General features: G+C 37.8%; 1 protein-coding gene across 2 annotated transcripts in view; it reads right to left on the minus strand.

The window, feature by feature from the left end:
* Ide (Insulin degrading metalloproteinase) overlaps positions 1-17,044 on the minus strand; it is a 692,915-nt gene that overhangs the window by 636,518 nt on the left and 39,353 nt on the right. For both annotated transcript variants that reach the window (XM_090384737.1, XM_090384738.1), the window contains exon 3: positions 2,088-2,164. In XM_090384737.1, the coding sequence (XP_090240863.1) occupies positions 2,088-2,164 (77 nt within the window). The remainder of the gene's footprint in view (positions 1-2,087; positions 2,165-17,044) is intronic.

Below are 17,044 nucleotides of genomic sequence, written 5' to 3' on the forward strand. Positions count from 1 at the left end.
AACTTGGTTTTCTCTTTCGCTCTCGGCATTACTTTTCTTCCAAACAGCTGCTCACTCTATAAATCGCAAATCTGCCCTGCCATGGAATATTGTTCCCACATCTGGGGTGGTGCCCCCAAAACTTCTCTCAGGCTTCTTGATTCCATTCAGAAGAGGGCAGTTAGGTTAATTAATGATTCATCTCTAAGAGAGTCTCTCCACTCACTGTCTCATAGACGTACTGTTTCTGCTGCATGCCTCTTCTACAGATACTTCCATGGGAAGTGTTCTTCTGAATTGGCTTCTATAATTCCTGCTATCTCTTTCAAAACAGTCCGAACACATGCCGCCACCAACCAACATTCATTTACTGTCCAACTTCAAACTCACAGAACCAACTTTTCATCTTCCTCGTTTATTCATTCAACTGCCGTTTTCTGGAACAACCCTCCTTTATACGTATTTCCTGAAAATTACAGTCTACAGAAGTTCAAGCCCAATGTCAACAAATATCTTCTTTCGTCTTCTCAACCTCCAACCCAAGCACGGTACTATGTACTATAGGTTCTAATACCTCTTGTGTTTGGGGTTTACATAAAAAAAAAATAAAAAAATAAGTGTTGAATTAAAAACAGTGCAGGAAGAAAGGTATCTGAGAGTTACAATACGGGCAGATATGAAGTTTTCTGAACAGTGTAAACAGGCAGCCAGGAAAGTCCTATCGATGTTTTGTCGAACGTTATAAAGCAATTGTAAGACCAAATTTGAAATACTGTGTTCAAGTATTGAGACCTCATCTGAAGAAAGACATTGAACTTCTTGAAAGGGTCCAAAGATGGGCACCTCGACTGGTCAGATCAACAGAACAACCATATGAGCAAAGACTCCGACTATGTGGGCTACAGAGCTTAGCAACCAGTCACTGCAGAAGTGACCTCAATGAAGTTTACAAGGCTCTGAGGGGAATTAATAAAATGAATGAAGGTAGAATTCTTAATGTTATTAGAAATTCCAGAACTAGGGATCATAAATTAAAATTATAGGGGATCAGGTTTAGATTAGATTTATTGTAGGAAGTTTTTATCTGGCAGGTCACATTGCTAAAACAAATTGCCCTTACAAGTAGTTTAGGCTAACAGTATGAATAAATTCAGTCAACTGGATATTTACCTGTGTGAGGAGTAGTAAAGCATATAATCTGCGTGTTTTTTGTTTTTTTTTTCAGTGCAACAAAAGCGTGTGGTTTCTCTGCACCATATGGCAAATACTATTACTATTACTATAATTAAGCCATGACCTGACAGGGCTACCCATTCAATCACTTTGCCCTTTGTAGTTAATTTTTTTTTTTTTTTTTTTTTATGAAGCTGAGGTTTTGTCCACAATCTGACATTCTGCTTGCTCGTTCACAGTCCCATCCAAACAAAAATAAGATTTATTTGAAAACCGGATGTTGGGTAACAACTGCATTCCTCCCCTTTGCCCATGTGACAAATTAGTCTTCTCTGCTTATCATTTTTGGAAAATTTGTGTTTGTTCATGTATGGGAGCACTTTCAAAGCCAGTTAAAGCATTCAATGAACACCAAGATACTTGAAGTTCAAGAGCTACTTTTTCTTGTTGAGTTTCCTGGACTAAGCTTCACTGCAACTCAGAGGGCTTCAACATCCTCTGGAGAATGAAACTGGCTGCACAAGGTTATTTTTGTTCCTTTATACACCTTCCCCTTTATGCTGCTGAGATAAATAAAGTATTGTTTTTCTTGCAGGTCCCAAAAATTACCCAAAATCTTCTCTGTCATTAGTTACATATATGTTTTATAAAAAAAAAAAAAAAAAAAAAACACTTTAGCCTTCTGCTTGATTATGAAGTGCAATTCTCTGCCATTTTACTTACTGACTTTACAGTCGCTGCTCACTAGTAAATTTTCCAAGAATTAATGCAGACTATAAATATAATTCTATCCTTCCTAAAATTTATAAATTATTTTTACCTCCTACATAACAACTATTCAATTTCAAAAATTATTATAAGAAATTTTCAGACACAAAAATTAAAAAAATTTGCTAAATAACTAGAATCAAAACATTAAATTTCTTAAAACATACTTTTTCCGTGCCTAAGAAAAGCATATGTTCACAGAGGTGTGCAAGCCCAGGAAGTTGTACTGGATCACTCATACAACCTACATATATATATATATAATATATTGACAACTGCAAATTTTAGAATCTGTGTACAAATGTATACATATTTCATTTAAAATCAATCTTCTTTTAAAATGCAAATTTTATCCTTAGTATTCCAAAAATTTTCTTTATTAATAAGCAAAAATAAAACTGGCAAACAAAATTGTAATGTGCAAAAACAACAATTATGAAACTATATATCAAAATATAATTAACTTCGGCGTCTCCGTAGCCAGGTGGGAAGGAGCAGCAGTGCGTAGCACACGCTTCTTGATTAGACCGGGGTTCGAGCCCGTCATCACCAAATACGGAGGATGCGGAAAGGTTAAGGAATGACCACCGCATATCCTGGAGCAATATGGCCTTAGTTGCTAATGCTCCTAAAAACCAAACAACAACAAACAACAATAATTAACTTCAAAAAAGTTATTCGTTCTTCATTTGTATTCATGTATGAGAACAGTAAATGCCAGTGAACACTCAAATACTGATATATATCTCACTAATATTCTCATGAATATTAGTGATATATATATATATCACAAATATTCCAACTGGGAGACTGGTTTTGAACTTTCTAAGTTGAAATTATAGTTTCTGGAAATTGGTAAAATAACAAGCACTTAAACCTGAATGGAGTATAATCTGCCTTTAATTTCTGAAAGAATTACAAATTATTCTCAGACATTTCGTGCTACTTCCTGTACCACTTCTTCGTGCATGCCAACAGTAAATCACTATGGCCAGTGAACACTCAAATATTCATATATTTATATATATCTCATTAATATTCTCACTAATATAGTATATATTAGTAAAATAATATATTATGTTAGTGAGATATACAAAGATTGCTATAATGTTTTTTATATGGTACCACTTATATAGTGGGCTAGTAAATCGGAATGTCTTATAATGGGGGATTTTAACTTCCCAGATATTGACTGGAACTTGTGGGTTGGTCACACACACACACTAGTCAGACTTTTGTGGATTTATTGGATGATTGTTTTCTGCAGCAGCATGTTCAAGAGGCAACCAGAGAGGGTAATACTTTTGATCTGGTTATCAGCAGTGATCATTCGTGTATTAAGAATTTGCAGATAAAGGAACCACTAGGTGGCAGTGATCACACTGTACTGATGTGGGATTTACTTAGAGATTTAATTACCATCAGGGGTAAAAGAAAGGGTTTTTGCTTCCGTAAAGGTGAGTACAGTGGTCTCCGACAGTTTTTAAATTCTGTACAGTGGGATAAACTGACGATGTTACCAACAGTAAATTCTAAGTGGGAAGCATTCAAGGAATTAATCGTGGAAGCTACTAAAAGTTTCATACCTATTAAGAAATATTGTTCAAGGTTTAGGCCTAAATGGTTATCTAATGAACTAATGAGACTCGTAATAGAGAAGAAAAATGTATGGGATGCATATCAATTATCAAGCGACTCAGAAGCCTATGGCAGATATAAGCTAGTCTGTAATCAGGTGACAAAGGAGGTTAGGCAGGCGAAGGCAGATTAAGAGAAATCCTTGGCAAAAGATGTTAAGAAAAACAGCAAGGATTTCTTTACTTATATAAACTCTAAAAGGAAGGGGATGAATCTGATTGGTCCACTTGACATCGATGGTTCGACTGTTGATGATCCTGCTCAGATAGCAAACAAACTGAATGAGTATTTTGCATCTACATTCACACATGAGGAATTATTAAGGTTTGAAAATGGCAGAAGGTTATCAAATTGTAGCAGGATACTTAATGATTTTGTAATAACTGAAAGCAAAGTGTAGGAGAAATTGTTGAAGTTAAACATAAGAAAAGCACATGGGGTGGATGGGATCTATCCAGTTATATTAAAGGAGGCGGCAAAGCAACTAAGCAAACCCTTAGCCATAATTATGAGAGCGTCCTTGGACTCAGGGGAGGTTCCCACGGACTGGAGATGTGCAAATGTATCCCCAATTCACAAAGGGGGATCGAAGGGTGACACGAGTAATTACAGACCAGTTAGTTTAACTTCTGCTCCGGGTAAAATAATGGAGTCACTGGTTAAAGATGCATTGCAGGATCATCTAGACAAGACTGCAGCAATAATTCAGACACAGCATGGGTTTGTTAAGGGAAAGTCTTGTCTGACAAATTTGATAGGATATTATGATGTGGTTACAAAGGAACTGGATGCAAAAAATAATTTTGATATCATATATTTGGATTTCAGGAAAGCTTTTGACACTGTTGCGCATGGAAGACTATTGTACAAATTGGAGCAGAATGGTATTAAGGGTAAGTCACTACAATGGATAAAAGGATGGTTAAGTGAGAGAAGACAGAGGGTGGTAATCAATGGGTGCTGCTCTTCGTGGACTAATGTTATTAGTGCAGTCCCAGGGTTCGGTGTTAGGTCCACTGTTGTTTTGTATATTTATCAATGATATTGATGAAGGTATATCAGGCTTAATGTCGAAGTTTGCAGATGATACAAAGGTTCGCAGGGTTGTTAATGACAGTAATGGCAGTGTGCTACTGCAACAGGATCTAGATAATTTGGGCAGATGGGCTAAGAAGTGGCAACTGAAGTTTAACCTTGGCAAATGCAAAGTACTGCATATGGGTAGAAGTAACCCCAGAGAAACGTACCAACTGTGTGGTACTACACTTAAGGTGGTAGAAAATGAAAAAGACCTGGGAGTAATTGTGCAGTCAGATATGAAGTTTTCTGAGCAATGCAGACAGGCTGCCAGGGCAGGTCATGGCGTTTTGTCAATGATATATAGGAATTTTGCTAGCAGGGAAAAGGAGGTGATTATCCCTCTGTATAAGGCAATGGTCAGGCCACACCTTGAGTACTGCGTACAGGTCTGGAGGCCTCATTTTAGGAAGGATGTAGATTTACTTGAGCGTGTACAGAGAAGGGCAACAAGATTGGTGAGGGGAATGAAGGGATCCTCTTACCAAGAGAGGCTTAAGTTCTGCAAATTGCAGTGGCTGAAGACTAGGCACCTGCGCGGTGATCTGATTGAGGTATATAAGGCCTTGAATGGGTTGAGCACGCTGAATTCTGATGGGATCCTTCCACTTGTTCAGATTACGAACTTAAGAGGGCATAAATTCAAATTAAGAAAAGACAGATGTAGATTAGATGTGCGGAAATTTGCCTTTAGCCAGCGGGTGGTTAATTGCTGGAACAAACTTCCATCTGTCGTTGTGGAAGTTGATAGGTTGAATAAATTTAAGGAGGAACTGGACAGGCATTTGGAGGGAATGGTGTGATTTTTTTTTTTTTTTTTTTGGCTGATGCTGCATAAGCTCATACACTTGCTTTCTTGCATCAAATGCCACTGCTGCTACTACTACTACTACTGCTACTTCTTCAGTGACTATTTTTTTTTTTTTTTTTATGAAATCCCCAAACACGAAAGGTATCAAAACCTATAGTACTTGGTACCGTGCATGGGTTGAAGGAAAAGTATGGGGGGAGGAGGGGGTGCCGGAAACTTTGCTCTAGAGACTAAACTTGGGTTTCACCACTTCAAGCCTCCAATAAGCAATGTGGTGGTATTACACTGGTTGATGAGAGTCATCTACCACCTATTAATAAATAGTCACTAAAGAAGCCCTGCAGACCAAAAGAAATACCTAACAGTTCCATTTAGTAGTTAGGTCCAAACAATTTAATAAGAAATGTTGAAACTGTGAACTACCACAACAAATAAACTGCCAAGAGGTGAAGTTATTCGCTCCACAATCACCCCACAAGGCCACATGACCTCCACCTGGCAGCATTCAATTTCAAACATACTTGATCACTCTTTCAAACAGCCACCAGATGACAACTCTCCAGAACAACAGCAGTTATTGCCTCGACAATAACAACTATAACTCAACACTCATCGAAGAGCCTGCCGACCGGGCTAGCCAGGTGGGTAAAGTGCCTGCCTGGCAACCCAAAGGTCGCGGGTTCGAATCCCGCCTCGGGCTTGGATCAAAGTACTGCAAAAACCTTGGGAGGTGCATTATGGCCACAGAAGCCAATGCGCCAACAACTACAAAAAAAAAAAAAAAAAAAAAAAGTCGAAGAGCCTTTCACCATCGAGGATCTCTCTATGGCCGTTGGGAGACTGAGAAATAACAAGTCACCAGGCCTGGACATGCTCGAGCCCGAAATAACTAAAAATGTTGCCGAATTCACTCCTGAAACCCTGCTAAACCTCTTCAACCATTGCCTGCTAAAGGGATGGTTCCCAACTGATTGGAAAACTGCGTCCATTCGGCTCATACTCAAAAATCCAACTAAACTGCACGATCGACCTGACTCGTACAGACCTACTGCTCTCCTATCTGTGCTGAGTAAGGTCTTTGAGCAGCTCCTTAGACAGAGACTGGAAAACCACTACAATACTGCACAGCTACCAGCACGAAATCAATTTGGATTCAAACCGGGCATGTCTATGGTCAATGCGCTGGAGACCATTACCAATGCTGCCAGGAACTGCACCCAGAAGTACCTCCTCGTCATCTCGATCGACTTTGCTGGGGTGTTCAACACCTTATGGTGGCCTAGCGTCCTCGGACGGCTGAGACGCGCTGAGCTCCCAGGAAATCTCTACAACTGCATTGCCAGCTATCTCAGTGACAGGAGCATTGTGGTTCAGGCTCCCTTCTCCACTGTGGAACATCGTGTCCACCAAAGTTGCCCTCAGGGCTTTGTCCTGGGCCCCCTTTTCTGGAACTCTGTACTCGACGAGCTTCTCAGTACTGACTTCGGCGATGTCTGGACCTTGGCATACGCTGATGATCTCTCCCTGATCCTGGCAGGGGACTCCAGGGCTCAACTTGAAGTATCTGCCAACAGAGCTCTTACCACCCTGCAAGAGTGGGTCCGGAAAAACCATCTGAGCATCTCATCCACTAAAACCCAATCCATTCTCCTGAAGGGCTATCCTGATTCGATGAGGCCGCTTCAAATCAAGATACGTGGCACAATCATCAAGCTTGTTACCCAGCTGAAACTCCTTGGCATTATCATCGACAACAAACTAGCATTTCTCCCACATCTCAACTATTTACAGAAGAAAATAAGAAATTACATTGCACTGGTTGCCAGGGTGACCGCTGAGATTTGGGGCTCAAAAAACGCACTCTAGCATTATTCTATAAAGCCATATTCATACCAGCTATCACCTACGGTTCTAGCATACGGTTCACCAAAGCCTCCACTATGGTAGGACGAAGAAAGCTGAACATCATTCAACGGCCAATTCTCCTTACGATAACCAGAGCATGTTGCACCACCAGCACGCACGCTCTACAGGTCCTCGCCGGTGTACTGCCCCTAGACCTTGAGGTGGCCCATGTGGGGATGCTGTATCAGCTCAGCACAGGAAAGTCTACCACCTTTATTGATTTTACCACAGATCCTGTTAACACCTATTCCAGTGAAAAAAGCAGACTCCTAACCTACTTACAACAGATGGCAAACTAGATGGTCTGAATCCACCAAAGGGGCCATCACCCGCAAATTTATACCAGACATATGCAAAGTATATCCCAAATCACCATCCTGGTTCTCCCCAGGCCTTCTAACCAAGTACCTCCTAACAGGGCATGGTTCCTTTTGCAGCAAACTGAACCTTCTTGGACTTTCCGACAGCTCCCTTTGCACCTGTGGTGCCCAGGAGAACTGGGACCACTTGATGCATGACTGCCTACTATATGATGACCTCAGATCTCTCATCACACAAATTCATTTAATCCCGAGAGACCAGGAGCAACATCTCCTGGAAGGCAGGGAGGAGGTGAAGGTCCCCTTGTCTCCTCCCCGCCGCCTCCTCTTTCCTTCTGGTGGGGCATGGGCCTGCCTCACTGATTTTGGGGTCATCTACTCTATCGACTCTATACTTCTGTCTCTCACCCCCCCCAGCCTTCAGTCTCCCCTCCCCTTCTAGCTTTCCAACTAGCATTCATCCCATGTCAAAATTATCCTAGCCCTACACCCAAAATTCTTAATTCCACACTATATAACTTAAAACTCCTTTGGCCTGACCCAACCTCTAGCGCACCCCCTTTTTTTTTTTTTTTTGGCCCTAGCCACTGAAATCCCAGGAAATTAGGTGGCAGGACCTGCCAGAGTACTTATTTAGGGAAAATTGCTCACAGGGATAAATGCTCATAGAAAAATGCTCACATTATTTTTAGTTTACAAAAAAGAAATTATTTCATATTTCAAAAAGCAACAAAATGTTGAATTTATATATTTTATTTCTACTTGTATACGATGTATTTTAATATAACTTTTGATATAAAACTTTTGGTTTTAATATAAAATGGAATATTTGGATGTAAATGTTTGTAAGGGAAATTACAGGAAATAAAATGCTCTGGTTTTATTGCAACTAAAGCCTTTTATTTTCTTTATAAAAATAAATTATATTTTCTTTGTCTTACAAAGTGAACAATCAACACTTTTTGTTTTTTTTTATCAACAAACAATTCAGACATATTTCAGTGATTTATTTATTTGTCAAGGATTTGAATAGAATTTTCATTACTGAAAGTTAGCCAATCTCTGCAAGTATTTCAGTTTGTCTTCTACCTGCTCATATTCCTGCACAAAAGTGGCAACCAAGTCATGCAGTGCATTATATCTTCTCTTTTTCACCTCTAGATGACCTGCCTATGCATTAGCCAGTATCAATCTGTGGCTGGCAAGCCAAGTTCCTCTTCTGTCCATCAAACAAAAACCACACGCTGGGATGACTGCAGTGGAATAGGGAATTAAGTACATTTTGAAATCCCTCACAGAAGCTTGTAGTTTTAGGTGACCATTCAAGAGCTGCATCATGATGATTCCATATTCTTATTGGAAACTGGGGATCTCTACCTGCTGCACCTTCAGTGTATGTGGAAAAGAAGTATGTGAGCACCTCATTATAGCTATTTCATCTGGAAATGTGGAGTAACCTCAAAGACACTCCTCACATCATGGACTGGGACAAAGGTTAATGCATCAAGAGTCTTCAGCTTGAGTTTTATATTTATATCAGTTTCAAATTCAGTCTTCAAACCAACATTGCTAAGTTTCCTGATGAGACTCTGCCACAGATAGAAATAGCACCCTTTGACTTCAGCATGCGGAAATTCAATCCTCACTGCGTTCATGCAAGCCTTCTCAAAATCCACTAAAACCTTTTGAGACACCAGATTTGGAAGCAATAGCTTCATGATTTCAAACATTCTATTACAAGTATCCAAGTTATTTTTCTGTAAAAAAATGTAAATACATGGTGAATATGAGTTACCCACCTTGGCAAAATGTGTCAACCACATTTTACAGTTGGTAAAATGTGTTTGGAACTTTATCAAAGGTGCCATCTCCATAAATTATATCTTTCTTCAATTCAATCAAGAGTTCTTTATCACTAAAACCAGAATTCTGTCTGGATCATCCACACCTGAATCATGAAGTATCAGTTGATGGTACTTCTCAGGAATGTCAAAATTTATTGTTGTTGGATTAGGCAAATGACTGTCTTTTCTGTGATTGAGAAGATTTATTGCAAGGGATGATTGTTTGGACATATGGGCCAGTACATCGTTACTCAACTCTGATAAGACATTCCCCATCACACTGCAAGGAGTAGAACTAACCACTCTCATGTATTGCCTCATTCTGCTTCTGGCAACATTTGCTTCTGCTTTTTGAAGACAGGAATCATAACAATGTTCAGTTGGTTGTTGTACTATGCTGCTGTCTTTTGTCTTCACAACTGAAAGACAATTGAGGGTGCAGCAGATAGAGATCCCCAGTTTCCAATAATGAAAATGAAATGAAAATTACAGTAATGAAAATGAAATGAAAATGAAAATTACAGCAATGAAAATGAAAATTACAGTAATGAAAATCCTACTCAAATCCTTGACAAATAAATAAATTGCTGAAATATGTCTGAATTAGTTGTTTGTTGATAAAAAAACCTTCTGTTGACTGTTCACTTTGTAAGACAGAGAAAAAATAATTTATGGTAGGCCCTCGATTTAACGGACTAATTGGGGGAAGAGGTGTCTGCTATTGCCGAAAGTCCGTTAAATCAAATGTATTATAAAAACATATATTAATAACGAGCTTACAATGTACAGGATGTGGTAAAATGTTATCATGTATAAGTATGAATAAAATATTATTATAATGTACATTGAGCAATTTATACACACCACTAAAAAATCTGTCAAAAATATAAAATTAAATTTACGACAGGAACCAAACTATTTTAATTAAACACATCAAAAACTATACAGTGTAACTAATGGAGTGTTTCCACCACTTTTTTAAATTTTTTTTCCTTAAAGCTCACACAAAGTTGTTTTCAATGTGAACATTAGTTTTTTCATTTAAATCCTTTTAGATGTAAAAAAATACTTTAAAATTCTTAAACTCCATTGAATAAAAAACACAAAAAAATACATAATATTCAATATTAATATTAACTTAATTGAAAAAATCACAATTTTCAGAGTCAGAAACAACTGTCATATGGAGGGAGAGGTGCTAGTTCCTTGCTGGTAGAGGGTTCTGGTGAAAAGGTCCAGTGGATGAAGTGGTCTTGAAGAAATCATCAAACTTTAGTTGCCTTACACCTTGGTGCTGCTTCCTTATTACTGTAGATCGAAATTCTCTAAAATGTTCACAATAAGGAAGCACATCAGGGTATGATGTCATCCATATGCTGTCTTACAGACAATTTAGGATGAGTTGCAACTGATTCTTCATCTTTGTTATCATCATCATCCTCTTGTTCTCCACGAAGAACATTTTCCGCAATCTCTCCCTAAGAAAAAATTTGATGGCCCAGATCACCATCATTTTTGAGCCACTGTTCCACATCGTTCTCAGTTGCAATTTTGTTGCCAGCCCTCAGAAGAGTGTCCCGAAATTAGACACCTCAACTCCCTCAAAGTCCATTTCAGGTTCTACGTCATACAACTTCATCCAAGCATTGGCCAATAACAGCAAACTGGGATTGGAACCCAAAGCCCTATGGGTATGCATCAGATAAAACAATACTCTTTAGTCCTAACCTAGTAAGTATGAGTATTGTTTTATCTGATGCATACCCATAGAGCTTTGGGTTACAATTCCAGAGTGCTGTTATTATCTCCTTTAAAAATAAATTTAATTTATATTAATTTTCAGATGTAATTTCAGATTCTAACAAAAAAATAAAAAATTTTGCCTTACTAAGAAAGTACTAAAATGTATTGTAATTAGTAAAACTTATTAGGACAATGCATGAGCCATTCATATCGTTTGGTTGTTTAGCTTGCTCAAAACCCCCGAGAAGTACAGAGGAATAGCCATGGGGAAGAATGGAGTGATAATGATAATATTAATGTTAGTATTAACATTAGTTTTAATTTTTAGTATTATTTTTCGTTTTTAGTATTAGATTAAACATAGGAAAATATGGTGCTACTAAATCGTACCTTTAGGCACAACTAGTGTTAGTTCAGCACCACACAGACTTAATCCTGAATGAACAGTTCACGTACTTAAAATATATATAAAAGTGATATGTATAAATAAAAAATTCCTCATATAAAAACTGCACAACTGACTTTGAATTACTCAACAACATAAATGCCAAAATTCGAATTAAATATAAATTTCTTACATTACCATTAGTAGAGGCATATGATGCAAGAAAGCAAGCTTATACAGCATCAGCCAAAAAAAAAACCCTTCCCATTTCACCCATCCATTGGCTTCAGATGTTTGTCTAGTTTCTGCCTTGAATTTATTTAAGCTGTTAACTTCTACAATGACAGATGGAAGTTTGTTCCAGAAATCAACCACCAGCTGGCTAAAAACAAATTTCTGCACACCTATTCTACAACTGTCTTTTCCCAATTTAAATTTAAGTCCTCTCAGGCGATTAATCTGGGCAAGAGGAAGAATCCCATCAGCATTACGCTTGCTCAAACCATTCAAGACCTTATACACCTCAATCAGATCACCTCACAGGTGACTAGTCTCCAGCCACTGCAATTTGCAGAACTGAAGCCTCTCTTGGTAAGAGGATCCCTTCATTCCCTTCACCAATCTTGTTGCCCTTCTCTGTACATGCTCAAGCAACTCTACATCCTTCCTAAAATGAGGCCTCCAGACCTGTATACAGCACTCAAGGTGCAGCCCGACCATTGCCTTATACAAGGGGATGATCACCTCCTTATCCCTGCAATAAAAAATTCCTGTATATCACTGACAAGACACAATGAGCTACTCTTGCAGACTGTCTGCATTGCTCAGAAAACTTCATATCTGACTGCACAATTATCCCCAGGTCCTGTTCATTCTCTACCACCTTCAGTGTAGTACCACACACAGTTAATACATTAATCTGGAGTTACTGCTACCCAAATGCAGTAGCTTTACATTTGTCAATGTTAAACTTAAGTTGCCATCTCTCAACACATCTGCTCAACTTTTCTTTTTTTTTTTTTTTTTTTTTTATTTGGTAGTTGTTGGCGCATCGGCTTCTGTGGCCATATTGCACCTCCCAAGGTTTTTGCAGTACTTTGATCCAAGCCCGAGGCGGGAATCGAACCCGCGACCTTTGGGTTGCCGGGCAAGTACTTTACCCACTCGGCTAGCCCGGTCGGCTCTCAACTTTTCTAGATCCTGTTGCAGTAGCATACTATCATTAGTGTCATTAACAACAAAGCAACCTTTGTATCGTCTGCAAACTTAGACATTAAGCTTGATATACCTTTATCAATATCATTAATAAATACAGAAAAGAACAATGGACTCAACACTGAACCTTGAAGAACTCCACTAATAACATTAGTCCACGAAGAGCAGTGTCCATTAATTACCACTCTGTCTTCTCCCACTCAATTATCCCTTTATCCATAGCAGCAATATGCCCTTAATGCCATACTGCTCCAATTTGTACAGTAGTCTTCCATGTACAACAGTATCAAAAGCTTTCCAAAGATCCAAGTATATGACATCAAAATTATTTTTTGCATCCATTTCCTTTGTGACCACATCATAGAATCTAATCAAATCGGTCAGACAAGACTTCCCCATAACAAACTTATGCTCTGTCTGAACTATAACTGCAGTCTTGTCTAGATGACCCTGCAGTGCTTCTTTAATCAGTGCCTCCATTAATTACACCAGAACAGAAGTTAAACTAACAGGTCTGTAATTACTTGTGTCATTCTTTGATCCTCCTTTGTGAATTGGGGTCACATCTCCAGTCCATGGGGGTCTCCCCTAAGTCTAAAAATGCTCTCATAATTATGGATAAGGGTTTGCTTACTTCCTTTGCCACCTCCATTAATATAACTGGATATATCCCGTCCACCTCAGCTCCCTTTCTTATGTTTAACTTCAACAATATTTGCTCCACTTTGCTCTCAGTTATTACAAAATCATTTATCTCACTGAATAACTCCTCATGTGTGAATATAGATGTAAAATAATTATTCAGTTTGTTAGCTACCTGAGCAGGATCATCAACAGTTGAATCGTTGATATCAAGTGGACCAATCTGATTCATCCCCTTTCTTCTAGAGTTTACATAAGTAAAGAACTCTTTGCTGTTTTACTTTGCATCCTTAGCCAAAAAAATCTTATAATCTGCTTTTGCCTGCCTAACCTTCCTTGTGACTTGATTACAGACCAGCTTATATCTACAATAGGCTTCTGTGTCACCTGATAACTTATATATGTATCCCATGCATTTTTCTTCTCTGCCACTTATAGGGAATAGGAGGTGTAACAGGCAGAAAAATAATTCAAACCAATATTTTGATTTAAGGAATTTTGAATTATCCAAGCTTCACTGAATATAATAAATGTACAAATAAAAATAAATAAATATACTGTCATATATCATACAACCCTGGTGGTTGACAAAAAATATTTCCAGAATTGCAGAAAAGATTCATTATGGTCATTGGATACTTTCTGTCTGTCAGCAGCTCTTGTCCATAAATCTCTCTTCCCTTTTTCATTTTCACTTCCTTCCATTAAATATTTTAAAAAATCATTTTAGACATAAAATAGAAACATGTTTAATTCTCTTCCATTTTCCAGTTCAAACGACTTCTAAATGTGCAAAATGTCAAACACATGCATATATTTTTGCCTATTATATACATAAATATTAAAAAAAAAAAAAAACCATTATATATATTTGATACTACTAGTTACTTTTGTTTTCAAGTTTATTTCAAAATTTATTTGAAATTTGGCATATTTCACAACCAGAGAAAGACTGGAGATGTTTATTAAAACAGCAGAAGAAAGATAACTTGAAACAATAAACAAACACAGGATCAGCATTTGTCAGATATCATGCCACTCCTCAAACAAAAAGCCAAATTATTGCAAATATGGTGGCAGGTCACCTGACAGGTTCTCATGTGCACTTTCTGTATAAAAAAAAAACTATTTGCAGTAAAAGTTTGACAGTACTCAAGAAGGCAAAAATAATTCCAATTTTTAATCATTGATTAATAGTTAATGAAGGAATATTATTTTCAAGCATCATCTACCAGGTTATCCATTGCTACTGCAGATTTAACTTGGCATCTGATGTGCAAGGTATTTGAAATCCTGCACAATTCCATCAATTTCGGCTCTCCTACTCAGTCCACACTGCTGAATCTCCCAATATACTTCAACAAAAATGTTGTTTCTTTTCTTTTTTTTTTTCCTCCATTGAAAATTCCAGACATTTCTGTTATCATGTAAACAGGAAATGTGGTAATGCAGGATCAATTGACAATTATATGCATATACATGTTCTTAACAATTATATGCATGTGCTAAAAAAAATCAACGTAAAATTAGTGGCATCTCCTTCCAATTATTTAAGTGCACATTCTTTTAGGTTTTATGGCAGCACATCCAGTTGTTAAACTATCTGGCTTCATATCATTAGTATTAGCCATATATGTTTCTTGTATTCAATCTATCATGCGAACTCCTCTGACCGTTTGGTCATCCCGGAGTATAAACAGAAAATTTATTTATTTATTATATAGTACAAGGAAGCTGTAGGCTTTTACCGCACTGGCCAAAAAAAAAAAAAAAAAATGTAAAAAGTAAATAAAAAAATAGCCAAATTATGTACTTCCCTCCTCATGTAGGTAAAAAATCTAGTTGACCTTTGAATTCCCCAAAATTGGGGATTTTTCATCCAGCAAAACAGGCAAATTGACAAGAAAGCGCATGCAATTTATAGACATAAATACAGGTATATGTAAGAAATTACCAGGTGACCCTAATATAATAGTTTGGTTTTTGACCTTTGAATTTCATTGACCTTCAGACTCGTTGATTGTTGGAACAAACTCCCATCTGGTTTTGTGAAGGGGGATTTAAATATATTCAAGTAAGAACTAGATAAACTGCCAGAGAAGCTGGACAAGTAAAATGGAAAGTGTTAGAGGGTTTTTTTTTTTTTTTTGGCTAATGATGTACAAGTGTGCTTTCTTTCTGCATCATTTGCCACTATTACTACCAATAATAATATCCATTAATCACAACCTTCTGACCTGCAGCCATCCTAAAATCCATCTTAAAATCCTTCCAGTAATCCCAATGTGTTCTTATACCTAACCTCTCATAAGGGGCTAAGTCAAATGCCTTGCTAAAATCCAAATACACACTTCTGAAATTGTTCCCTACATACAGGTCCTGAGTAACTGCTGCTCTGTTAACATAGCTCACCAGGTAAGTTAAACATGATTTTCCCTTATGTCAGTAATAGTAATAGTGGCATGTGATGCAAGAAAGCAAGCGTATGAGCTTATGTAGCATCAGCTACATAAGCTCATACACTTGCTTTCTACCAAAATTTACATAACCATTCCCTCTAAATGTTTGTCCAGTTCCTTCTTAAATTTATTTAACCTATCGACTTCCACAACAACAGATGGAAGTTTGTTCCAGCAATTAACCACCCGCTGGCTAAAGGCAAATTTCTGCACATCTATTCTACAACTATCATTCCTCTATTTGAATTTATACCCCTTCAGGTTCGTAATCTGATCAAGTGGAAGAATCCCATCAGAATTCAGCATGCTCAACCCAATCAAGGCCCTATACACCTCAATCAGATCACCTCGCAGGTGCCTAGTCTCCAGTTGCTGCAATTTGCAGAACTTAAACCTCTCTTGGTAAGAGGATCCCTTCATTCCCCTCACCAATCTTGTTGCCCTTCTCTGTACATGCTCAAGGAAATCTACATCCTTCCAAAAATGAGGCCTCCAGACTTGTACACAGTACTCAAGGGCATGGCCTTACCATTGCCTTATACAAAGGGACAATCAAATTTCAATCCTTTTCCCTGCTAGCAAAATTCCTATATATCATTGACAAAACCCCGAGACCTGCTCTTGCATTGTTCAGAAAACTTCATATCTGAAGTTTTCTTTATTGACAACACTCCTGACAATACTGTAGACAGTTAAAATGAACTATTCTTTATAGTTTAGCACCTTGACAAATTTAGACTTATTTTCCTAGTTAAATTTTCCCACTCATTTGAAATGTTGTGCCCAGAACATTTTGACAGCACCCACTGTTGCAGCAACAAACAACAATTCTTGAGATGTGTGCAAGCATTACTTTAACCCGTATCATCAGATAAATATGTGTTGATATTGCCCTTCTCTCCCCAACTAGCAGTTTCCCTGAACCATTAAAGTATCATCAATGATACTATGAAAAATCCTTGCACAACCTTTGTTCAAATGAATACTTCTCAACAAAATAGATTCCTTTTACCTACAGTTGCATGCTGATAAAAATTTTGTCTCCGAAAGCTTTGCAGAATCCCTCGGCTCTTGAGTCAACTGAC

Source organism: Mastigoproctus giganteus, chromosome 11 (assembly GCF_048544385.1).
Source record: "Mastigoproctus giganteus isolate SK-2022 chromosome 11, ASM4854438v1, whole genome shotgun sequence".
Taxonomy (NCBI): Eukaryota; Metazoa; Arthropoda; class Arachnida; order Uropygi; family Thelyphonidae; genus Mastigoproctus; species Mastigoproctus giganteus.